Genomic DNA, 18668 nt, shown 5'->3' on the forward strand with positions numbered 1-18668 from the left:
AGCGTTAACGTTTTTGGACGCTTACGAGAAAGATGGCGACTCATTACTCGATCGCATCGTTACTGGTGACGAAACATGGGTTAAGCATGTGAACTGCGAGACAAAATTACAGTCAATGCAGTGGGGGCACACTAATTCCCCCCCCCCCCCCCCCCAAAAACCGGAGAAATGCATGCAGACAATGTCGGCAAGGAAGGTGATGGTGACTGTCTTTTGGGACAGAAAAGGTGTGATTTTTGTGGATTTTCTGGAAAGAGGCACTATAATAAACTGTCAAAGGTATTGCCAAACTCTGCACAACCTCAGAAGAGCAATACAAAACAAGCGCAGGGGAAAGTTGGGCACAAAAAGATCTTGCTGATTCATGACAATGCCCGGGCCCACACGGCAAATGCCACTCGTGAAGTTCTCGAATCTTTTAAGTGGGAGTTGTTTCCTCATCCGCCGTACAGTCCCGACCTGGCACCGAACGACTTCCACTTATTCCCAGCAATGAAGAAGTGGTTGGCTATGCAGCGTTTTGATGACGACGCACAGCTTCAAGAAGAGGTAACCACGTGGCTGAAGGCGCAGGCGGCCGAATTTTACGACGTAGGAATTTCCAAGCTCGTCCATCGCTACGATAAGTGCCTTAATTTAAATGGCAACTATGTAGAAAAGTAGTATTTAAGTGTGGCTTTCATATGTATATAATAAAAAAAATTTCCAATACGTTATTTATTTTTTATTCCAAAACGTAATGTAGTTTGTGGATAGCCCTCGTACAAAACACGATCCCGTTAAGCGGGTCGAAACTGAGCAGCGCAAACACTCATACAGTTGAAAACCAAACATTCAAAATGCGTGGACATTAGAATGCGTCATAATGATCATCTTTAGGAAGAACTTGATACAGTCAAATTGCTTGGATTAAATTTGAACAGCTTAATTAAGCACTTCTACATTTGCAGTGCAGATATAAGCAAGTTCTGATGGCATAAATGCGCACTCCCCTCCCCCCCCCGCCCCCTCCCCAAACAAATAAATCATAGTAAGTTTGAGTCTTCCATTAACTTCGGTATAGTTTTCTGGGGACGTACAAATATTGTATCTCAGTCACTGGAACTGCGGAAGAATACTGTTTCATATTTCATGCATGTGTGAAGCATTTCAGGGACTAAAATTTGTAACTTTTTCCTTCGTATAAAGTCACTGATTTCTACTCACTTTACAGGTTTAGTTGATTAAAATCATTGTGACAAAGTTTACTACAAAAGAACCAAAGATAATCGTTTGCTCCACATGCATTGAAGTTATATGCTCAAAATCCATAGTATATGGAAATAAAAATATATAATAAAATAATAGGCAAAACATGCAAATACGATGCAAAATCTCCTAAAAACAAGTCTACAAACAAAATTCTGTAGAACAAATGTTACTGTTCATTAGAATAATTCATTCATGGTGAACTGATAGTTTGATCAATGTGTAAGTGAAATGATAACTTGGTCACTGCGTGACTTACTATTAGATTTAGGTTTAGTGAGTAATTTTTTCGTAGTATAACTGTGTTAGCTTTAAGTTACTGTTGTTACCGTTCCTTGTACATTGATTGTGAAGAAGATTTGTCAAAACTTTTCTGAGGTTTCTGTGGCACATGAGTCATACGACTAACAGATACTCTGTTACATAGTGAGTATGATGATATAGTTATGATACAATGCTACCAGTAAAGTAATTCTGTAACTGTGTATGGCGATATGCCAATTATAATGCATTTTTTATTTCTTTGATGTCGTTACCATAATGTCATAGAACATCTTTAATGAACTATACAAATGCATAACACTAAATTCTCAGTACAACGAAAAGCCAGTCCAAAGTTACAAATTTTACGCTTTTTATTCACTCGATGACTAGTTTCGGGCCGAGACTCAGTTTCAAATCACGGTAATGTAGTCAAAAATGGTATTTCCGAAGATGTGAAGACCATGTCAAAAATCTGTAACGAACAGTTACAGTGCATACAGATATCTGTGCTGGCTGGATATCATGTGCTGGCCAAAACGTGGACTAAAATGAATCTAAACACGTATTTACAAAATTATAGGCCATAATTAATTAAGGTAGTCTCTAAAAATTATTCTTATAGCACCAATTACGCCACGTATCTACGTAAAAGGCGAATGAATATTCGGTGAGTTACCGCAAACTGATATACAATGATTACTTGACACAGGATTTAACAGTTTACAGAAACCACACACACACGTACAAACCATTAAAATATTTTAAAAATTTAAAAAAGATTTACAAATTTTAAAAAAGTACGGATTTTACAGTGTCATTAAAATAATAGTACAGGCTGTGACGTTGTAAAAAAATTTATTATAAAATACTGAAATAAATTATTAGCACGGCTCACATAAAATTATTTCGGTAATCTGGGGTTCTGGCATGACATTTTAGTAGCAGTGTAAGCTGTGATTATGACCAAAGTAACAACAATGTACTCATATAGTACCCTAGTATTAATGAAAACAACAAATCTAAAAAAATAGTTTTTAAATTTTTTAAAGATGCGGAGGTGGATGGAACTGCAAATTACGCTGCTACTTTAATGATATTGTAGAAGCCCAGATTGTAATCTGTATCCTGCTTTTTTAAGACTTGTAAAAATTTTTAAAAATGTTTTAAATACTTTAACGGCTTTGTACATGTGTTTGTGTTTTTTGTAAACTGTTAAATCCTGTGTTACATAATCTATTGTATATCAATTTGCGGTATCTGCACTGAATATGTATTCAGCTTTTACGTAGGTGCACTCAATAATTGATGCTATAAAATAATTTTTAGAGTTTACCTTAATTAATTATAACCAATAATTTTGTAAATTGTGTTTGGAATCATTTTAGCCTACGTTTCAACTAGCAGACTGTAATGTAATCACATAAAATTATTTCAAGAAACAATATACATGTTATACTAGCGACACGTCTCAGTACAATGGTCAATATTTAGGAACGTTGCACATTACGCCCGGCTGCCGTGGAAACAGCGCCGGATGCATGCACAGTTTCCGGGTAGGCGCTTCCCACATTAACACGATTGCCGTGAAACGGCGCGGCGTTAGCGTGTGCCGACAGTACCTGACAGGCTGTAGCGACAGCCGTACGACAGTTGTTCCTACGGCTTGACACAGGACCAAACAAATGGATCGCAAAAACTACGTGCGTCTTCTCTCATAGTTGCCTGAAAAAAGGAAGAGCTAGGATGCAATGGCTTCATCCACTCAGAAGCTACCATGCTGAGCAGCCTTTATAATTTTTGAGGACTGGAAAAAAAATGACCACTAATCTTTCAACTCTTCTAGTATGAGTACGCAAACGTTTGAAGATTTGCATGTAAGAATAAAGGATTCAGTCAAAAGCTAACACATTCTTCAGAGAATGTATCCAACTATTACAAACATCGGCGTACACAGTCAGAGAAAATGAAACTTCTTTAATTTTGTCGTAATTTCTATTCCTGTTTCAAAGGACTTTAATATATATTACGTGGTATTACGAATTTGATAAGTATTTGAGAACCAAAGACGAATGTATTGAAATAGAATATTGCTATAGGTAAAAATCACAACTGCAAAACGGCGTGTAGGAACTATAAATATTTAATTTAGAAATTGAATGAATTAAGTGACGAGGTTTGGGAGTGGTCTGAGGCAGTGGGGGAGGTACAAAATTTCCCTGTGCAGTCTTGGTAGCGGGATGTAGGGTAATACGAAACAGATTCGTATTTTGGGACTATATATTGACGTCAGCTGTCTGTCATACATAAAAATTTGTACCGAACCGAGACTCGAAGCCGGATTTCCCGCTTGTCGCGAGCAGGTCGCCTTAAGTACTTCGGCTATCCGATCACGCCTCCGGGACCGATCTAGACTTCCATATGTCACTTAACAACAATCCTTATGCTCCACGATTCGTGGTTCCCGCATAAGGAGACAAATATTATATCGTTATTTTAGCGCAACTGTGTGTCTTATAGACATTACATTGTGAAGATACAGACAATGTATAAACACAGACAGTATAACCATCAATGATGTGAACTATATGGTGCCCATGGGATGTGCTAGGATTAGTAGCCACACTTGCATTTACTGGCCTCTTTGTGTTTCTTAGTTCCAGAACCGGTCTGTAACACCCTCAGCTGGAATTTCACTACTTCATCGTCGTCAAAAGTCTCTAAGGAATCATTCTATTGAAAACCGACGTGTGCCGATCGGTTTTTGTTTCAAGGCACCAATTCAAGTTCAACAGGGTCATGTTTGAGCAGTGGCGGTTCGTGAGCAAAGAAGATGGTGGTGCACTTTGCTCACGAAGGAAAATATCAACTAAAGGGTTTTTGTAATGCCTGGTATAAACAGACCACTTGCTCATGTCACTCCTGCATCTACTCATAATAAAACGAAAATGTGTACACAGAAAAAAGTATTACTTTTGCAGAGTAAAAGGAATTAAAATTATCTGCATCTCTATGTACTCAAAAAGTGGTAGGCATGCCTTAGTAAACTTTTTCAGCAGGACTGATGTTAACACCGATCTTATCTCTGAATTTGGATGTGGTGGTAATCACTTGTACAGGAACTCTATTCTTCTTTCCTTCATTGAACTGGCGACTTCTCGTTTTAACGGTCTGCGAAGTTGTTAAAGCAAGAGTCGGCCTACCTAGCCTCTTGATTTCTAATTTTTCTTCAAACTTCCGTGAACTGAATGGTTCAGAGAGCAATGAAATTACCTGATTCATTATTTCACATATTCACTTGTCACTTGAGCCTAAAATTCACTGTAGCACACGCTAAAATAACTAACAACGCACAGGAAATAGTTCGCTCGGAGCTATACCTGAACTGGTAAGGTGGCGCGAGAACCCCGCTTTGTTCGAAGATCCGATAGTTCCATTCCCCTTAGGAAGAGTTCGGACCCTGTTCCTGCGGCTGGCAGGGTGGCCCGGGTGAGGTGTTTATATACACAAGGCCCGCGTACGAGTACAGTGTTGCCAAGCGTTGCCCCCGCATCCCGCACCCCCTCTGAGACACCCAAGTCCTCGTTTGCAGCTACTGTGCAACCCGCTGTCGCCGTCGGCACATTCCGTCCAACTCCACTGCGTTCGGGGTTGGAAGCCCGGGCATTTCAAAAGAGATAAACGGCGCGTTACTTCTCCACTAGTATAGAAGGCTCAGAAGGCAAACAAAGTTGAACAAACCTGCAAACCTATGCAGCAGCCGCCCCTGTGTTTAAGTAATGCTGGTTTCTAAAATGTTTCAACGTCTGTCCTGATAAACACAGCCAAGAACAAGAATAATTTCACACGGAGGAATACGAAAGCATTAGAGATTACAACAATAAACGTCAACTACCACCACATGAGAATGCCAACAATGTCCCGTAGCCGCTATTCCACTGGTCCGCTTCGTTCGCCGCCTCCGACAATTGCCTCTTCCAGGGGGAGCTGCCGGCTTCCCATAGTAGCAGCACGGCAGCCGTGTGCCGGTCAGCCGGCGCCGGGCAAGTATGAAACATATTTTCCGACAACCGCGCAGCGGCGCCGTTTGCACGGCAGCAGGACAAGCGTGAAACGACCCATATCCCTTACTGGCCACACCTGTCTGTCTAGCAGCACGCTGGCTGCAATGATGTGCTCTGTTGTGAGTCGCATGAGACGATGCATTTGGTGACAAACTGTGTATACAGTTGTGAAACTTCCTGGCAGATTAAAACTGTGTGCCCGACCGAGACTCGAACTCGGGACCTTTGCCTTTCGCGGGCAAGTACTCGACAATCTGAGGTACACACGTACGACTCGCAACCCGTCCTCACAACCCGTCCTCACAATCTGCCAGCAAGTTTCATATCAGCGCACACTCCGCTGCAGAGTGAAAATCTCATTCTGGAAACATCCCCCAGGCTGTGGCTAAGCCATGTCTCCGCAGTATCCTTTCTTTCAGGAGTGCTAGTTCTGCAGGTTCGCAGGAGAGCTTCTGTAAAGTTTGGAAGGTAGGAGACGGATACTGGCAGAAGTAAAGCTGTGAGTACCGGGCGTGCGTCGTGCTTCGGTAGCTCAGTTGGTAGAGCACTTGCCCGCGAAAGGCAAAGGTCCCCAGTTCGAGTCTCGGTCGGGCACACAGTTTTAATCTGCCAGGAAGTTTCATATCAGCGCACACTCCGCTGCAGAGTGAAAATCTCATTCTGTGTATGCAGTTGTTTTAATTTTGACATGCCTATGCATCAATCTTCTATTCTGTCAAGGACCTGCCAATTCATGAGAGAGAGTACTTTTACTGCCATTTCAAGAAATATGCAACAACCTGTCTTTCGAGGTATGTTGTATTTCTGTATTTTTTATATTTTATCTGGTACTGTGTATTACAACTGCATTGTATATGGTTACACTGTATAAATACACTACTGGCCATTAAAATTGCTACACCACGAAGATGACGTGCTACACACGCGAAATTTAACCGACAGGAAGAAGATGCTGTGATATGCAAATTATTAGCTTTTCAGAGCATTCACACAAGATTGGCGCCGGCGGCGACACCTACAACGTGCTGACAGGAGGAAAGTTTCCAACCGATTTCTCATACACAAACAGCAGTTGACCGGCGTTGCCTGGTGAGATGTTGTTGCGATGCCTCGTGTAAAGAGGAGAAATGCGTACCATCACGTTTCCGACTTTGATAAAGGTCGGATTGTAGCCTATCGAGATTGCGGTTTATCGTATCGCGACATTGCTGCTCGCGTTAGTGGAGATCCAATGACTGTAAGCAGAATACTGAATCGGTGGGTTCAGGAGGGTAATACGGAACGCCATGCTGGATCCCAACGGCCTCGTATCACTAGCAGTCGAGATGACAGGCATCTTATCCGCATGGCTGCAACGGATTGTGCAGCCACGTCTCGATCCCTGAGTCAGCAGATGGGGACGTTTGCAAGACAACAACCTTCTGCATGAACAGTTTGACGACAATTGCAGCAACATGGACTATCAGCTCGGAGACTATAGCTGCGGTTCCCTTGACGCTGCATTACAGACAGGAGCGCCTGCGATGGTGTACTCAACGAGGAACCTGGGTGCACGAATGGCAAAACGACATTTTTTCGGATGAATCCAGGTTCTGTTTACAGCATCATGATGGTCGCATCCGTGTTTGGCGACATCGCGGAGAACGCACATTGGAAGCGTGTATTCGTCATCGCCATAGTGGCGTATCACCCGGCGTGATGGTATGGGGTGCCATTGGTTACACGTCTCGGTCACCTCTTGTCCGCATTGACGGCACTTTGAACAGTGGACGTGACATTTCAGATGTGTTACGACCCGTTGCTCTACCGTTCATTCGACTTCTGCGAAACCCTATATTTCAGCAGGATAATGCACGACTGCATGTTGCAGGCCCTGTACGGGCCTTTCTGAATACAGAAAATGTTCGACTACTGCCCTGGCCAGCACATTCTCCAGATCTCTCACCAATTGAAAACGTCTGGTCAAAGGTGTCCGAGCAACTGGCTCGTCACAATACGCCAGTCACTACTCTTGATGAACTGTGGTATCGTGTTGAAGCTGCATGGGCAGCAGTACCTGTACAGGCCATCCAAGCTCTGTTTGACTCAATGTCGAGGCGTATCTTCTTGGTGTAGCAATATTAATGGCCAGTAGTGTGCTTTCCAGATATGAAGGTGGTTACATTGATTACAGAATCCGGTAATAGAGAATAAAGGTTATTAGCGACATAGGCAAAGAAGTCTATCTTCACTAATCTGTTATCGCAGATCGCACCTTGCGGTTCTAAATGAGTAAACCAAGGTGGTGTAGTAATTTCACATGAATTAGAAACAAAGATGACCAACTCCCCAGCAACTGGACGTATGTCAGATAAATTAATGTCATCTCTCGAAAATAAAATTTATGGAGATTTATACCAATGAACAAAGTAATCTGACGCAGAACTGTGCTCAGCTCCTATCAACAGAATTCGTTTACTTGTCATACTAGAGCGAATTTATGATCGCTTTTTTGTGGACTGCTTTATTTTAGGTGTGCACCATATCTTCAATACATCCAAGGAAAGATATTATTTCCACCAGGCTATTTGATTAAAATAGTTTACGAGACGCAATTATAGTTTTATTTATCATCTGGAAAGAAATGATGTTAAGTAATTAACTTTTAGTATATTGGCAGATCACAGTACGCCGCTAGAGGATCCAAAAGGAAATAACGCGGCCTATTGGCAGACTATTGTGTGGAAACAAGTTTTCTGCTCTTGAAGAGAACAACGCTATAACAATCCATGATGAGTTGGTCGAAGTGTACGATAATAATGCACCATAATATTGCACAGTGGAAGAGGGAGAGACCCTTCCATTGTTGTCAAACGAGTCTGAATGAAGGAGAACAAAGTGTCAGAGCATCTGTCTATGAAGAACCGAGAATCGCAAGAGAAGGAAAGACTCTGCTTCTCGAAGACCGGCGTATCACAATTGGAGCGATAATGAGAAAAGTGAAAATCAGTCATAGATCTTCTGTCAGTACCTTGCACGATGTTTTGGTCATGATGAAGGTCGCTGCCCACTGGGTCTCGCGACTGCTCACAACCATTTAAGAAGCCTGATGAACCAAGAAAGACAGCAGCAGAAACGTTTCAGCAGCGATAAGCAAGTACAGGTCACTTCTATAACCGGCTGATCACCGAGGGAGAGTTCTGAGTGTGTCACTATGACTAAGATAAACATAACAAGCACTGGAAACATATAGAAATCACCTCCTCCGAAAAATGCGAATACTCATCATTGGGAAAGGCGATGTGTGTTTTGGGACTTCCAAAGTGAGCGCTAACAGATTACCCTCGAGGAATAAATCGTCGCAGGGGTATGCTACCGAAATCTTCTAGCGAGGTTCCTGGAGGCTGTCAAGAAGAAGCGTTGCTGGAAGCTGGCCAAGGGGGTAATTTTGCCCCGTGGAACCGTTCTAGCTGATTCTCACTCCAGTAATCACCTGACATGGCACCCAGTGACTGCTTTCTCTTTCCTCGGATGAAGAAACCGAAGCGTAGCACGCATTTCCAAAACCGAATCGCAGACTTGTACAACCACGGTCTCTGCAGTCATTGACTGTTGGGAAAAATGTATCCGCGTGAAGCGGATGGTAGCAGATTGATTAGTTCGAAATTTAATGAAAACTTTATATGACTTCATCTCATGTTTAGTATTGCTGGCCAGTTTAGAATTTCAGCTCATTTTCAAACATAATTTTTCATTCAATTGAGTTGCTGTGATGCAGACCACATCTGCATCTACAAGATTACTTTGCAACTGACAATTAAGAGCGTGGCAGTAGATTCAGCGAACCACCTTCAAGCTATTTCTCCACCGTTCCACTCTCAAACAGTGCAGGGAAGGAACAAGCTCTTAAATCTTTCTGCGGGAGCCTTTATTTCTCTTATTTTATTAAGATTGTCACTTCTCTCTACGTAGATGGGCGCCAACAAAATATTTTCACATTCTGAGGAGAAAGCTGGTGATTGATGAGAAGCTCGTGCCGCAATGGAAAACGCCAATTCACGTATCATATCCATGTGGCACTCTCTCCCCTATTTCGCAATAGTACAAAACGAGCTGCCCTTCTTTGAAATTTTTCGATATCCTCTGCCGATCTCATCTTATGTGGATCTCACATCACGTAGCAGTACTGCAGAAGAGAACGTACAGGCGCAGTGTAGGCAGTCTCTTTAGTGGAGCCATTGCATTTTCTCAGTGTTCTGCCAATAAATCGTAATCTTTGGTTTGCTGTACCCAAAAATTATCTATGTGATCGTTCCAGCTTAAATTATTCGTAAATGTAATCCCTAACTATTTATCTGAATTTACAGAGTTTAGAATTTGTTGATTTCTTGTGTAACCGAAATTTAGCGGATTCCTTTTCGTATTAATGTGAATGACTTCACACTTCATTATTTAGAGTCAGTTGCCACTTTTTGAACCATACAGACATCTTGTCTGAATCGTTTTGCAATTTGTTTTGATCATCTGATGACTTTATAAGGCGGTAAATGATAAATTCCTCTGCAAACAATCCAAGAGTGCTACTCAGATTGTCTCCTAAATTGTTTACGTAGATCAGGAACAGCAGAGGGCCTATAACATTTCGCTGGGGAACGCCAGATATTACTTTTGTCTTATTCGATGCTTTTTCGTCAGTTACTATGAACTGCTACCTTTCTGACAGGAAATCATGGATCCTGTAGCACAACTGAGGCGGTAGTCCGTAGGCACGCAATTTGATCAGAAGTCGCTTGTGAGGCACGATGTCAAAAACCTTCTCTAAATCTGAAAATATGGAGTCAATTTCACATCCCCTGTCAACAGCACTCATTACTCTTGAAACTAATAATACACTGCCTGTCAAAAAAGTGAAGCACGCAGAAGACATCGCCGAATGTCAGTGTAACATCGTACACGTACGCCCACGGGCTGGTATGCAAATGATTAGATTTGCAAATCCTCTGTGATAGACAGAACGGCCACAAGAGTGTGTTACCATTGTTGTTATCAGGTAGTGTTTATAAGTCGCATGAACAGCTGTAGATGTTGAGTGATCACTGTGAAGGACACGGAGAGGCAGCACATGTAACACACACGGGGGTACACACCACGTACCTGGTAATCCCGCGGTGGTCGTACTGTTCTGCTCCACACTGCTGTTGGCTTGCCTGAAATTATTTATCGAAATATGCAAGCGAATAAGGGGAACCACTCAACGTTAAAACACAACACTGTTTGACGTCTGGTATGAACAACTATATTCTGAGACGATTAAAGGGAAATCGCATGTTGCACTGTTTACATTCCAATTCAGAAGTGTTATCCCAATTAATGGATGATTAACAGTCCACAAAATATCATTTAGCCGAGCGTACGCGTTTGATGATGCGGAAGCCGAATGATCGAACGAAAGTTCTTACGCTCGTCACACATACAGATGCCTGGTAATAGTCCTTCTTGTCACTAGTAATGATATAACACTGTTGGTAAAGTTAATTTCTCAGTTCTCAGTTCTCACTTGTAATAGCGTGCGCGTAACCGTCGCGGCGCGGCTGATTTTTGATAATGCGGAAACGCGATGATCGAACGCACGTCCTCACGCTCGCTACAAGACTCTGGCACTTGACTGTACACTTTTATGGTAACTAATTTTTACTGATTCACAGTGGTTCATTCTGGGAGACCGAACACGGCGCGGATGTTCGATGCTGTGCTACACGCAACGAGAGGAAACATAAATACGTCATCGACGGCATTGCTCATTTTTTCATTACTTCTTGACGCACTTTCCTCTGAATTCCTTCCATATTTGGTCACTTTACTGTAACAGCACTTATAGCAACACTTCAACCTGAATATTAGAAAAAGCCTCTCACATGCAGAGCTACACACTACACAACATAACAGTACCGTGTCCCGCGCTCGACTCACTTCAGACGCGGCTGCCCGCAAAGATACTTCACAACTAAACCAGAGACATGACAATACGCTTACACACACTTGTGTGAGAAACCACCTGATGGAGACTGAAAGTGGTCTCATTGTTCGTCTTCATTTGGCTGGCTGTTCGAATCGCGTAATTTTCAGATTTCCGAGGCATTCGGATCTGACAAGTGGTCCAATGTTGGACTACATGGGAATGGAGGGCAGGGATAAATATCGCGAAAGCTCCGGTCCACCACGAATAACCACCACAATTAGGGATCGCCGTATTGTGCACCAAGGACATCGTAACCCATTTACATCTGCCATCCGAGAACACTTATTGGACTCCCCGCAGCAGTCTGTGCCATCCCGCAGCATCGGACGGAGATTAGCAACAGCCAGGCTGGGTAAATACTGTCTCATGCGTAGGCTGCCGTTAGCCGGCCGGAATGGCCGAGCGGTTCTAGGCGCTACAGTCTGGAACCGCGCGACCGCTACGGTCGCAATTTCGAATCCTGCCTCGGGCATGGATGTGTGTGATGTCCTTAGGTTAGTTAGGTTTAAGTAGTTCTAAGTTCTAGGGGACTGATGACCTCAGAAGTTGAGTCCCATAGTGCTCAGAGCCATTTGACCCATTTTTGTAGGCTGCTGTTAACGACATAACAGAAACGGCTACGTTTAGAGTGGTACCGTACCTGGCAAGCATGGACTACTGATTAATGACGTCGCATTGCGTTCGGAAGTGAATGGGGGTAACGCCCTTCCCTGGGTGGCCATCGCCGGTGACTACGTCGGTGACCTGGACAGAGATGACGTTCTTGCAATGTTTTAGAGAGGTGTAGCATTGTTATTCCCGGCGTCATGGTGTGGAAAGCCATTGGGCATGACTTAATTTCATGGTCGGTAGTGACTGGAGGGACTCTGATGGTGCGTCACTGACATCTCGCGTTCTTAAGTGTTACCTCTCACGGAACAATACAGTGGTACCATTTTTCAACGTGACAACGGTAGTCTCCGTGATGTTGAGGTACTCTTATGGCCAGTAAGATCCTCAGATTTGTTTCCGACAGAAGATGTGAGGGAGCAGCTCTGGCGTAAATTCCGTCCCAGTCCCATACAGAGATCATCATAGGCAGTTTGTAACGGAACTGAAATGATGGTGGGCTGACAGTAATTTGGAGCCCGCGCGTCTGAAACGGGCGCGCTTGTGTGAGACTGCCAGGGAGTGCACCCTGATGCCATCTATTGGCGAAACTGGGAATTAGCGCTGTCAGACAATGCACTAAGCTCTCAGAGTCAAATGTATTCTTTTTCTTGGTAATTATAAGTTATTACTGTATAATTTAATGTTGTAAAACGCTAGTAGTAAATTATTATGACTGGTATGGACTCCAGTGTAGTAAATATAAATATTCTTAAATACTAAATGATTTCGGTAAAAAAGTGGTAGGGGAACGCCCCCACTCTTGGTGATACGAGCGTAGCTAGAGGTAGCTGGAGACACAGGGACTGAACAATGGAATGGCCTGGGGAGTGTTGACGTGAGCGGACGTGCGTAACTGTGCTCACGCAAAAGTGATTGTGCAACAGCGAAGAGGCGAATATCGTCGCCGTTTGTGGAGTAGAACGCGACGAATGGTTGTCGAAGCCGCCTCTATACCATTGGGGCTGAGCTATTTACAGTTAAAATACGTAGCAGTAAGCGCAAGGGCGTGACAGCTACAAGTCCGTATTGGCTTTATACATACGGAAGTAGGAAGCGGGTCATTCTGTCAGTGGAGGGGGTTAAAACAACCGAGTCAGTTGAGAACATACCCCATTTACTGATGGAGAGATTCGGCGGTTCGGTCGCAAGTTATAATATTTGCCTCAGGAGAGGATACAACGGCTTTACGGCTTTACGTTAGGCTTCCAAACCGAATTAGTGCCTGCATCCGGGCCAGAATGTGCGCCCGTTATACTGGTAAGTGTGTGAGGTAACGGGCGAGTTGCGGCGCCCTGGAAATATCCTAAGTTCAGAATTGGCGGCCACCGCTCGGGCCGCTGGGCAAGCCGTGGCTCGTTAGGAACAACGGCCGGACCACGTAGTCCATCGGGGCCGCGTGGCTGGGAATTCCATAGTGACGCTGTGTTGATGGAGGAGACACGCCGGGAGTGCCAAAGACGGCGGACTTTGTGAAACCACCATGACAGACATTTCACTGTTCGTATGGAAATTAATAGTAGCCAGATGAATCGTGGTACCTCAAAAAGAAACAAAGAGAAACTTCATTCATAATTTGAAATCCATTCGCTCTCCTACAGTAAGTTCTGGCGTTTATAAGATCATCTGTGATACCTGCTCCTCCTATTATACAGGGTGAGTCACCTAACATTACCGCTGGATATATTTCGTAAACCACATCAAATACTGACGAATCGATTCCACAGACCGAACGTGAGGAGAGGCGCTAGTGTAACTGGTTAATACAAACCATAAAAAATGCACGGAAGTATGTTTTTTAACACAAACCTACCTTTTTTTAAATGGAACCCCGTTAGTTTTGTTAGCACATCTGAACATATAAACAAATACGTAATCAGTGCCGTTTGTTGCATTGTAAAATGTTAATTACATCCGGAGATATTGTAATCTAAAGTTGACGCTTGAGTACCACTCCTCCGCTGTTCGATCGTTACGCCAGAGATTGCAATTGTGTGCAGCAAATGATGGCCACCACATTGAACATCTATTGGCCTGACATGTCGGGGCACACTCTATTCCACTCCGTAATTGAAAACGGAAACCACGTGTGTACGTGTACGTCACCCCTCATGGCAATGTACATGTGCGTCAGTGAAAAAGACCAATAAAAAGGTGTTAGCATGTGGACGTAATGTGCTGTTCCAGTCTCTTCTGTACCTAAGGTCCATCACCGTTCCCTTTGGATCCCTACGTAATTCGGTGCTCTCCGATACACACGATCGAACAGCGGAGGAGTGGTACTCAAGCGTCAACTTTAGGTTATAATATCTCCGGATGTAATTAACATTTTACAATGCAACAAACGGCACTGATTACGTATTTGTTTATATGTTCAGATGTGCTAACAAAACTAACGGGGTTCCATTTAAAAAAACGTAGGTTTGTGTTAAAAAACATACTCCCGTGCATTTTTTATGGTTTGTATTAACCAATTACACTAGCCTCTCTCCTCACGTTCGGTCTGTGGAATCGATTCGTCAGTATTTGATGTGGTTTACGAAATATATCCAACGGTAACGTTAGGTGACTCACCCTGTATAGGGTAAACTGGACGTGCTTTCACCATCAGATATAAAGAACATCTTTTGAGAAAGAACGACACCAGTCCCCTAAATTCATCCTTTGCCGATCATCTTTTAATTACTGGACACGTGCCTAAAGCCACAGGCGACAATAATATACTGCATACCGAAAAGAAGGGGCGTAGGTTAGACGTTTTAGAGGAATTGGAGATTTTCAAACATCTCTCTCGTCATGATGGCCTCATTCTCAACGAACAGCTGCAGCTGCGAAATTAAAACTTCTTCGACTGTATAAAGCCATTGCTTGATCTTTGATTCAGATTTCCTCATGCAGTTTGCCGAAATGTTGTTTTCCTGTTACATCTTCGCTGTTTTCAAATGGTTCAAATGGCTCTGAGCACTATGCGACTTAACTTCTGAGGTCATCAGTCCCCTAGAACTTAGAACTAATTAAACCTAACTAACCTAAGGACATCACACACATCCATGCCCGAGGCAGGATTCGAACCTGCGACCGTAGCGGTCACGCGGTTCCAGACTGAAGCGCCTTTGACCGCACGGCCACACCGGCCGGCTGCTGTTTTCTTGTATGTCATAACTGACGTTTTTTTTTACGTTACAAAATGTACCTCTGTTTAAAGCAGATAAACATGTAACTTCATCCTATTATCATTAGTGCTTACGTTATGCCTGAATCAGCTGCATCACAATTTCATGTGTCTAATTTTGAATGTACAGTAGCCTAGTTGTTTCTGCGGCTACTAGATGGCGCTCGTAGCAACACCATGTTCACTTGCCCACACTTTCAAACGTGGGCGCCTCAGTCTTTTTGCAACCCTTTTTCACTCAAATACGAGCAGCCCTTAGCGGCTCGCTATCTTATTTACAACTATTCATGACGTCGCCTTTCCGGCTTAGATTTTTTTTAAATGTGACTTGTAAGTACTGCATCTCTTTCCAGTCAGTACAAACTTTAATTTTATTAATGTATTATATACCTAATATGTTTTAGAACAGTTAGTTTAATTCTGAAGACGACGGTCATAGAAGCGTCGAAAACTGGTCAATTTTGACTTAATATTTGTGACCGAGGGCTTATTTGTTGTAATATAATTTTTTGTGAGAAACACCTATACATACTTTGCAGGACAGAGGCGTACGTACCGCAGTTTCCGGACGAGGTGTAGGCGCGGCCGTTGGCGCTGGAGCTGAGCGCGCCGCTGCGGCTGCTGCCGTGTCCGGGTATGGTGTCGGAGCGCCAGAGGACGCGCACGATCTGGTAGTAGGCGACCGACATGAAGAGCAGCGGCAGCGTGTACAGCAGCAGGCTCTTGGCGCCGTGGAACACCATCTCCGAGTCGTAGCTCCAGGTGCTCTCGCACTGCGTCAGCAGCACAGAGTCCCAGTCGCGGCCGCGGGCCCTCAGCACCACCAGCTCCGGGATGTCTGCGCGCAGACCACTCGCTCTCAGCAGGTGTTCAGATTGGATGCTCGAAAATGAAACAATCATTCAGCCCAAACACTGAGGTCGATCCAGAAAATATCTGTGTAGAGAGACGATGGATGGGACCCACCTTGATCTACATCTACACTACTGCCCATTAAAATTGCTACACAAAGAAGAAATGCAGATGATAAACGGGTATTCATTGGACAAGTATATTATTCTAGAACCGACATGTGATTACATTTTCACACAATTTGGGTGCAGAGATCACGATAAATCAGTACCCAGAACAACCACCTCTGGCCGTAATAACGGCCTTGATACGCTTCGGCATTGAGTCAGAGCTTGGATGGCCTGTACAGGTACAGCTGCCCGTGCAGCTTCAACACGATACCACAGTTCATCAAGACTAGTGACTGGCGTATTGTGACGAGCCAATTGCTCGGACACCGTTGACCAGACGTTTTCAATTGGTGAGAGATCTGGAGAATGTGCTGGCCAGGGCAGTAGTCGAACATTTTCTGTATCCAGAAAGGCCCGTACAGGGCCTGCAACATGCGGTCGTGCATTATCCTGCTGAAATGTAGGGTTTCGCAGGGATCGAATGAAGGGTAGAGCCACGGGTCGTAACACATCTGAAATGTCCACTGTTCAAAGTGCCGTCAATGCGAACAAGAGGTGACCGAGACGTGTAACCAGTGGTACCCCATACCATCACGGCGGGTGATACGCCAGTATGGTGATGACAAATACACGCTTCCAATGTGCGTTCACCGCGATGTCGCCAAACACGCATGCGACCATTATGATGCTGTGAACAGGACCTGGATTCATCCGAAAAAATGACGTTTTGCCATTCGTGCACGCAGGTTCGTCGTTGAGTACACCATCGCAGGCGCTCCTGTCTGTAATGCAGCGTCAAGGGTAACCGCAGCTATGGTCTCCGAACTGATAGTCCATGCTTCTGCAAACATCGTCGAACTGTTCGTGCAGATGGTTATTGTGTTGCAAACTCAGGGATCGAGTCGTGGCTGCACGATCCGTTTGAGCCATGCGGATAAGATGCCTGTCATCTCGACTGCTAATGATACGAGGCCGTTGGGATCCGGCACGGCGTTCCGTATTACCGTCCTGAACCCACCGATTCCATATTCTGCTGACAGTGATTGGGTCGCGATTAACGCGAGCAGCAATGTCGCGATACGATAAACCGCAATCGCGATATGCTACAATCCGACCTTTATGAAAGTCGGAAACGTGATGGCACGCATTTCTCCTCCTTACGCGTGGCATCACAACAACGTTTCACCAGGCAACGCCGATCAACTGCTGTTTGTGTATGAGAAATCGGTTGGAAACTTTCCTTATATCAGCAAGTTGTAGGTGTCGCCACCGGCGCCAAAAGCTAATCATTTGCATTACACAGCATCATCTTCCTATCGGTTAAATTTCGCGTCTGTAGCACGTCATCTTCGTGGTGTAGCAGTTTTAATGGCCAGTAGTGTACGTCTATACTCCGCAAAATGCCTTTAAGAATGGATGGATGGATGGATGGATGGCTGGGTGAATGAATGGATGGATGGATTTAATATTGGGATATTCAATAGTGGAGACAGGTCACTGGAGTCCTCTGCGAAAAAAAGATGCCTCAGTATCTAAAGGCAAAAGTATATAAGACCATGGTAAGACCAGCAGCAATGAATGCTACTGAGTCAAAGGTTTAATGCAGCGCCGATCACCGATAAAGTGACGGAAGCCCGTCTCCGCTGGTCCGGCCACGTCATGAGAAAGCAAGACGACTCAGTTGCAAAAACAGCGCTCCACATCAACCCAGGAGGAACAAGACCACCAGGAAGACCGGAAAAGAGATGGACTGACAACTTCAGGGCAGACATGTACGTTGTTGGCTTAAGACCAAAAGATTTCAACGTCAGGGAGAAATGGAGGAGATGTAGCAAAACAGCAGACCCGGCAAGTCGGGATTAAAGCTTGGAAAGAGAGAGAGAGAGAAGAGAGAGAGAGAGAGAGAGAGAGAGAGAGAGAGAGAGAGAGAGATTCAGTAGTAGGGTCATCAGTGCCCATTCTCAGTCAGCGGTACGAATAGTCAGTATACAAAGACAGAAAAAACACCAAAAAATAATTAATGTAGAGTAATGAAATTACGGGAATACATCTGTCTAGGTAACATATGTAAGTGACTAAAATTACAAGATCACAGGTTCACGGAAGCGCTAAATACGTCAGCGCAAATGTGAAATGTTGGTACGTTATTAAGCATTGTAGCTACCAGTGAATTGAATGCAAACGTGTTCTTGCATTGTGTTGCATAGGTATCGAATGCCAGGTTGTGGGATAGGGTTCAATGCCTGTTGCATTTGGCTGTCAGTACAGGGACGGTTAACGCTGTTTGTGGATGTCACTGGAGTTGTTGTCCGATG

The 18668-nt window shown here is 44.0% G+C and overlaps 1 protein-coding gene across 1 annotated transcript in view; it reads right to left on the minus strand.

The window, feature by feature from the left end:
• LOC126092716 (orexin/Hypocretin receptor type 1-like) overlaps window positions 1–18668 on the minus strand; it is a 116148-nt gene that overhangs the window by 73493 nt on the left and 23987 nt on the right. The window contains exon 5 of the mRNA XM_049908439.1: window positions 15944–16229. Within this exon, the coding sequence (XP_049764396.1) occupies window positions 15944–16229 (286 nt within the window). The remainder of the gene's footprint in view (window positions 1–15943; window positions 16230–18668) is intronic.

The sequence above is a fragment of the Schistocerca cancellata genome, chromosome 7 (genome assembly GCF_023864275.1).
Source record: "Schistocerca cancellata isolate TAMUIC-IGC-003103 chromosome 7, iqSchCanc2.1, whole genome shotgun sequence".
Taxonomy (NCBI): domain Eukaryota; kingdom Metazoa; phylum Arthropoda; class Insecta; order Orthoptera; family Acrididae; genus Schistocerca; species Schistocerca cancellata.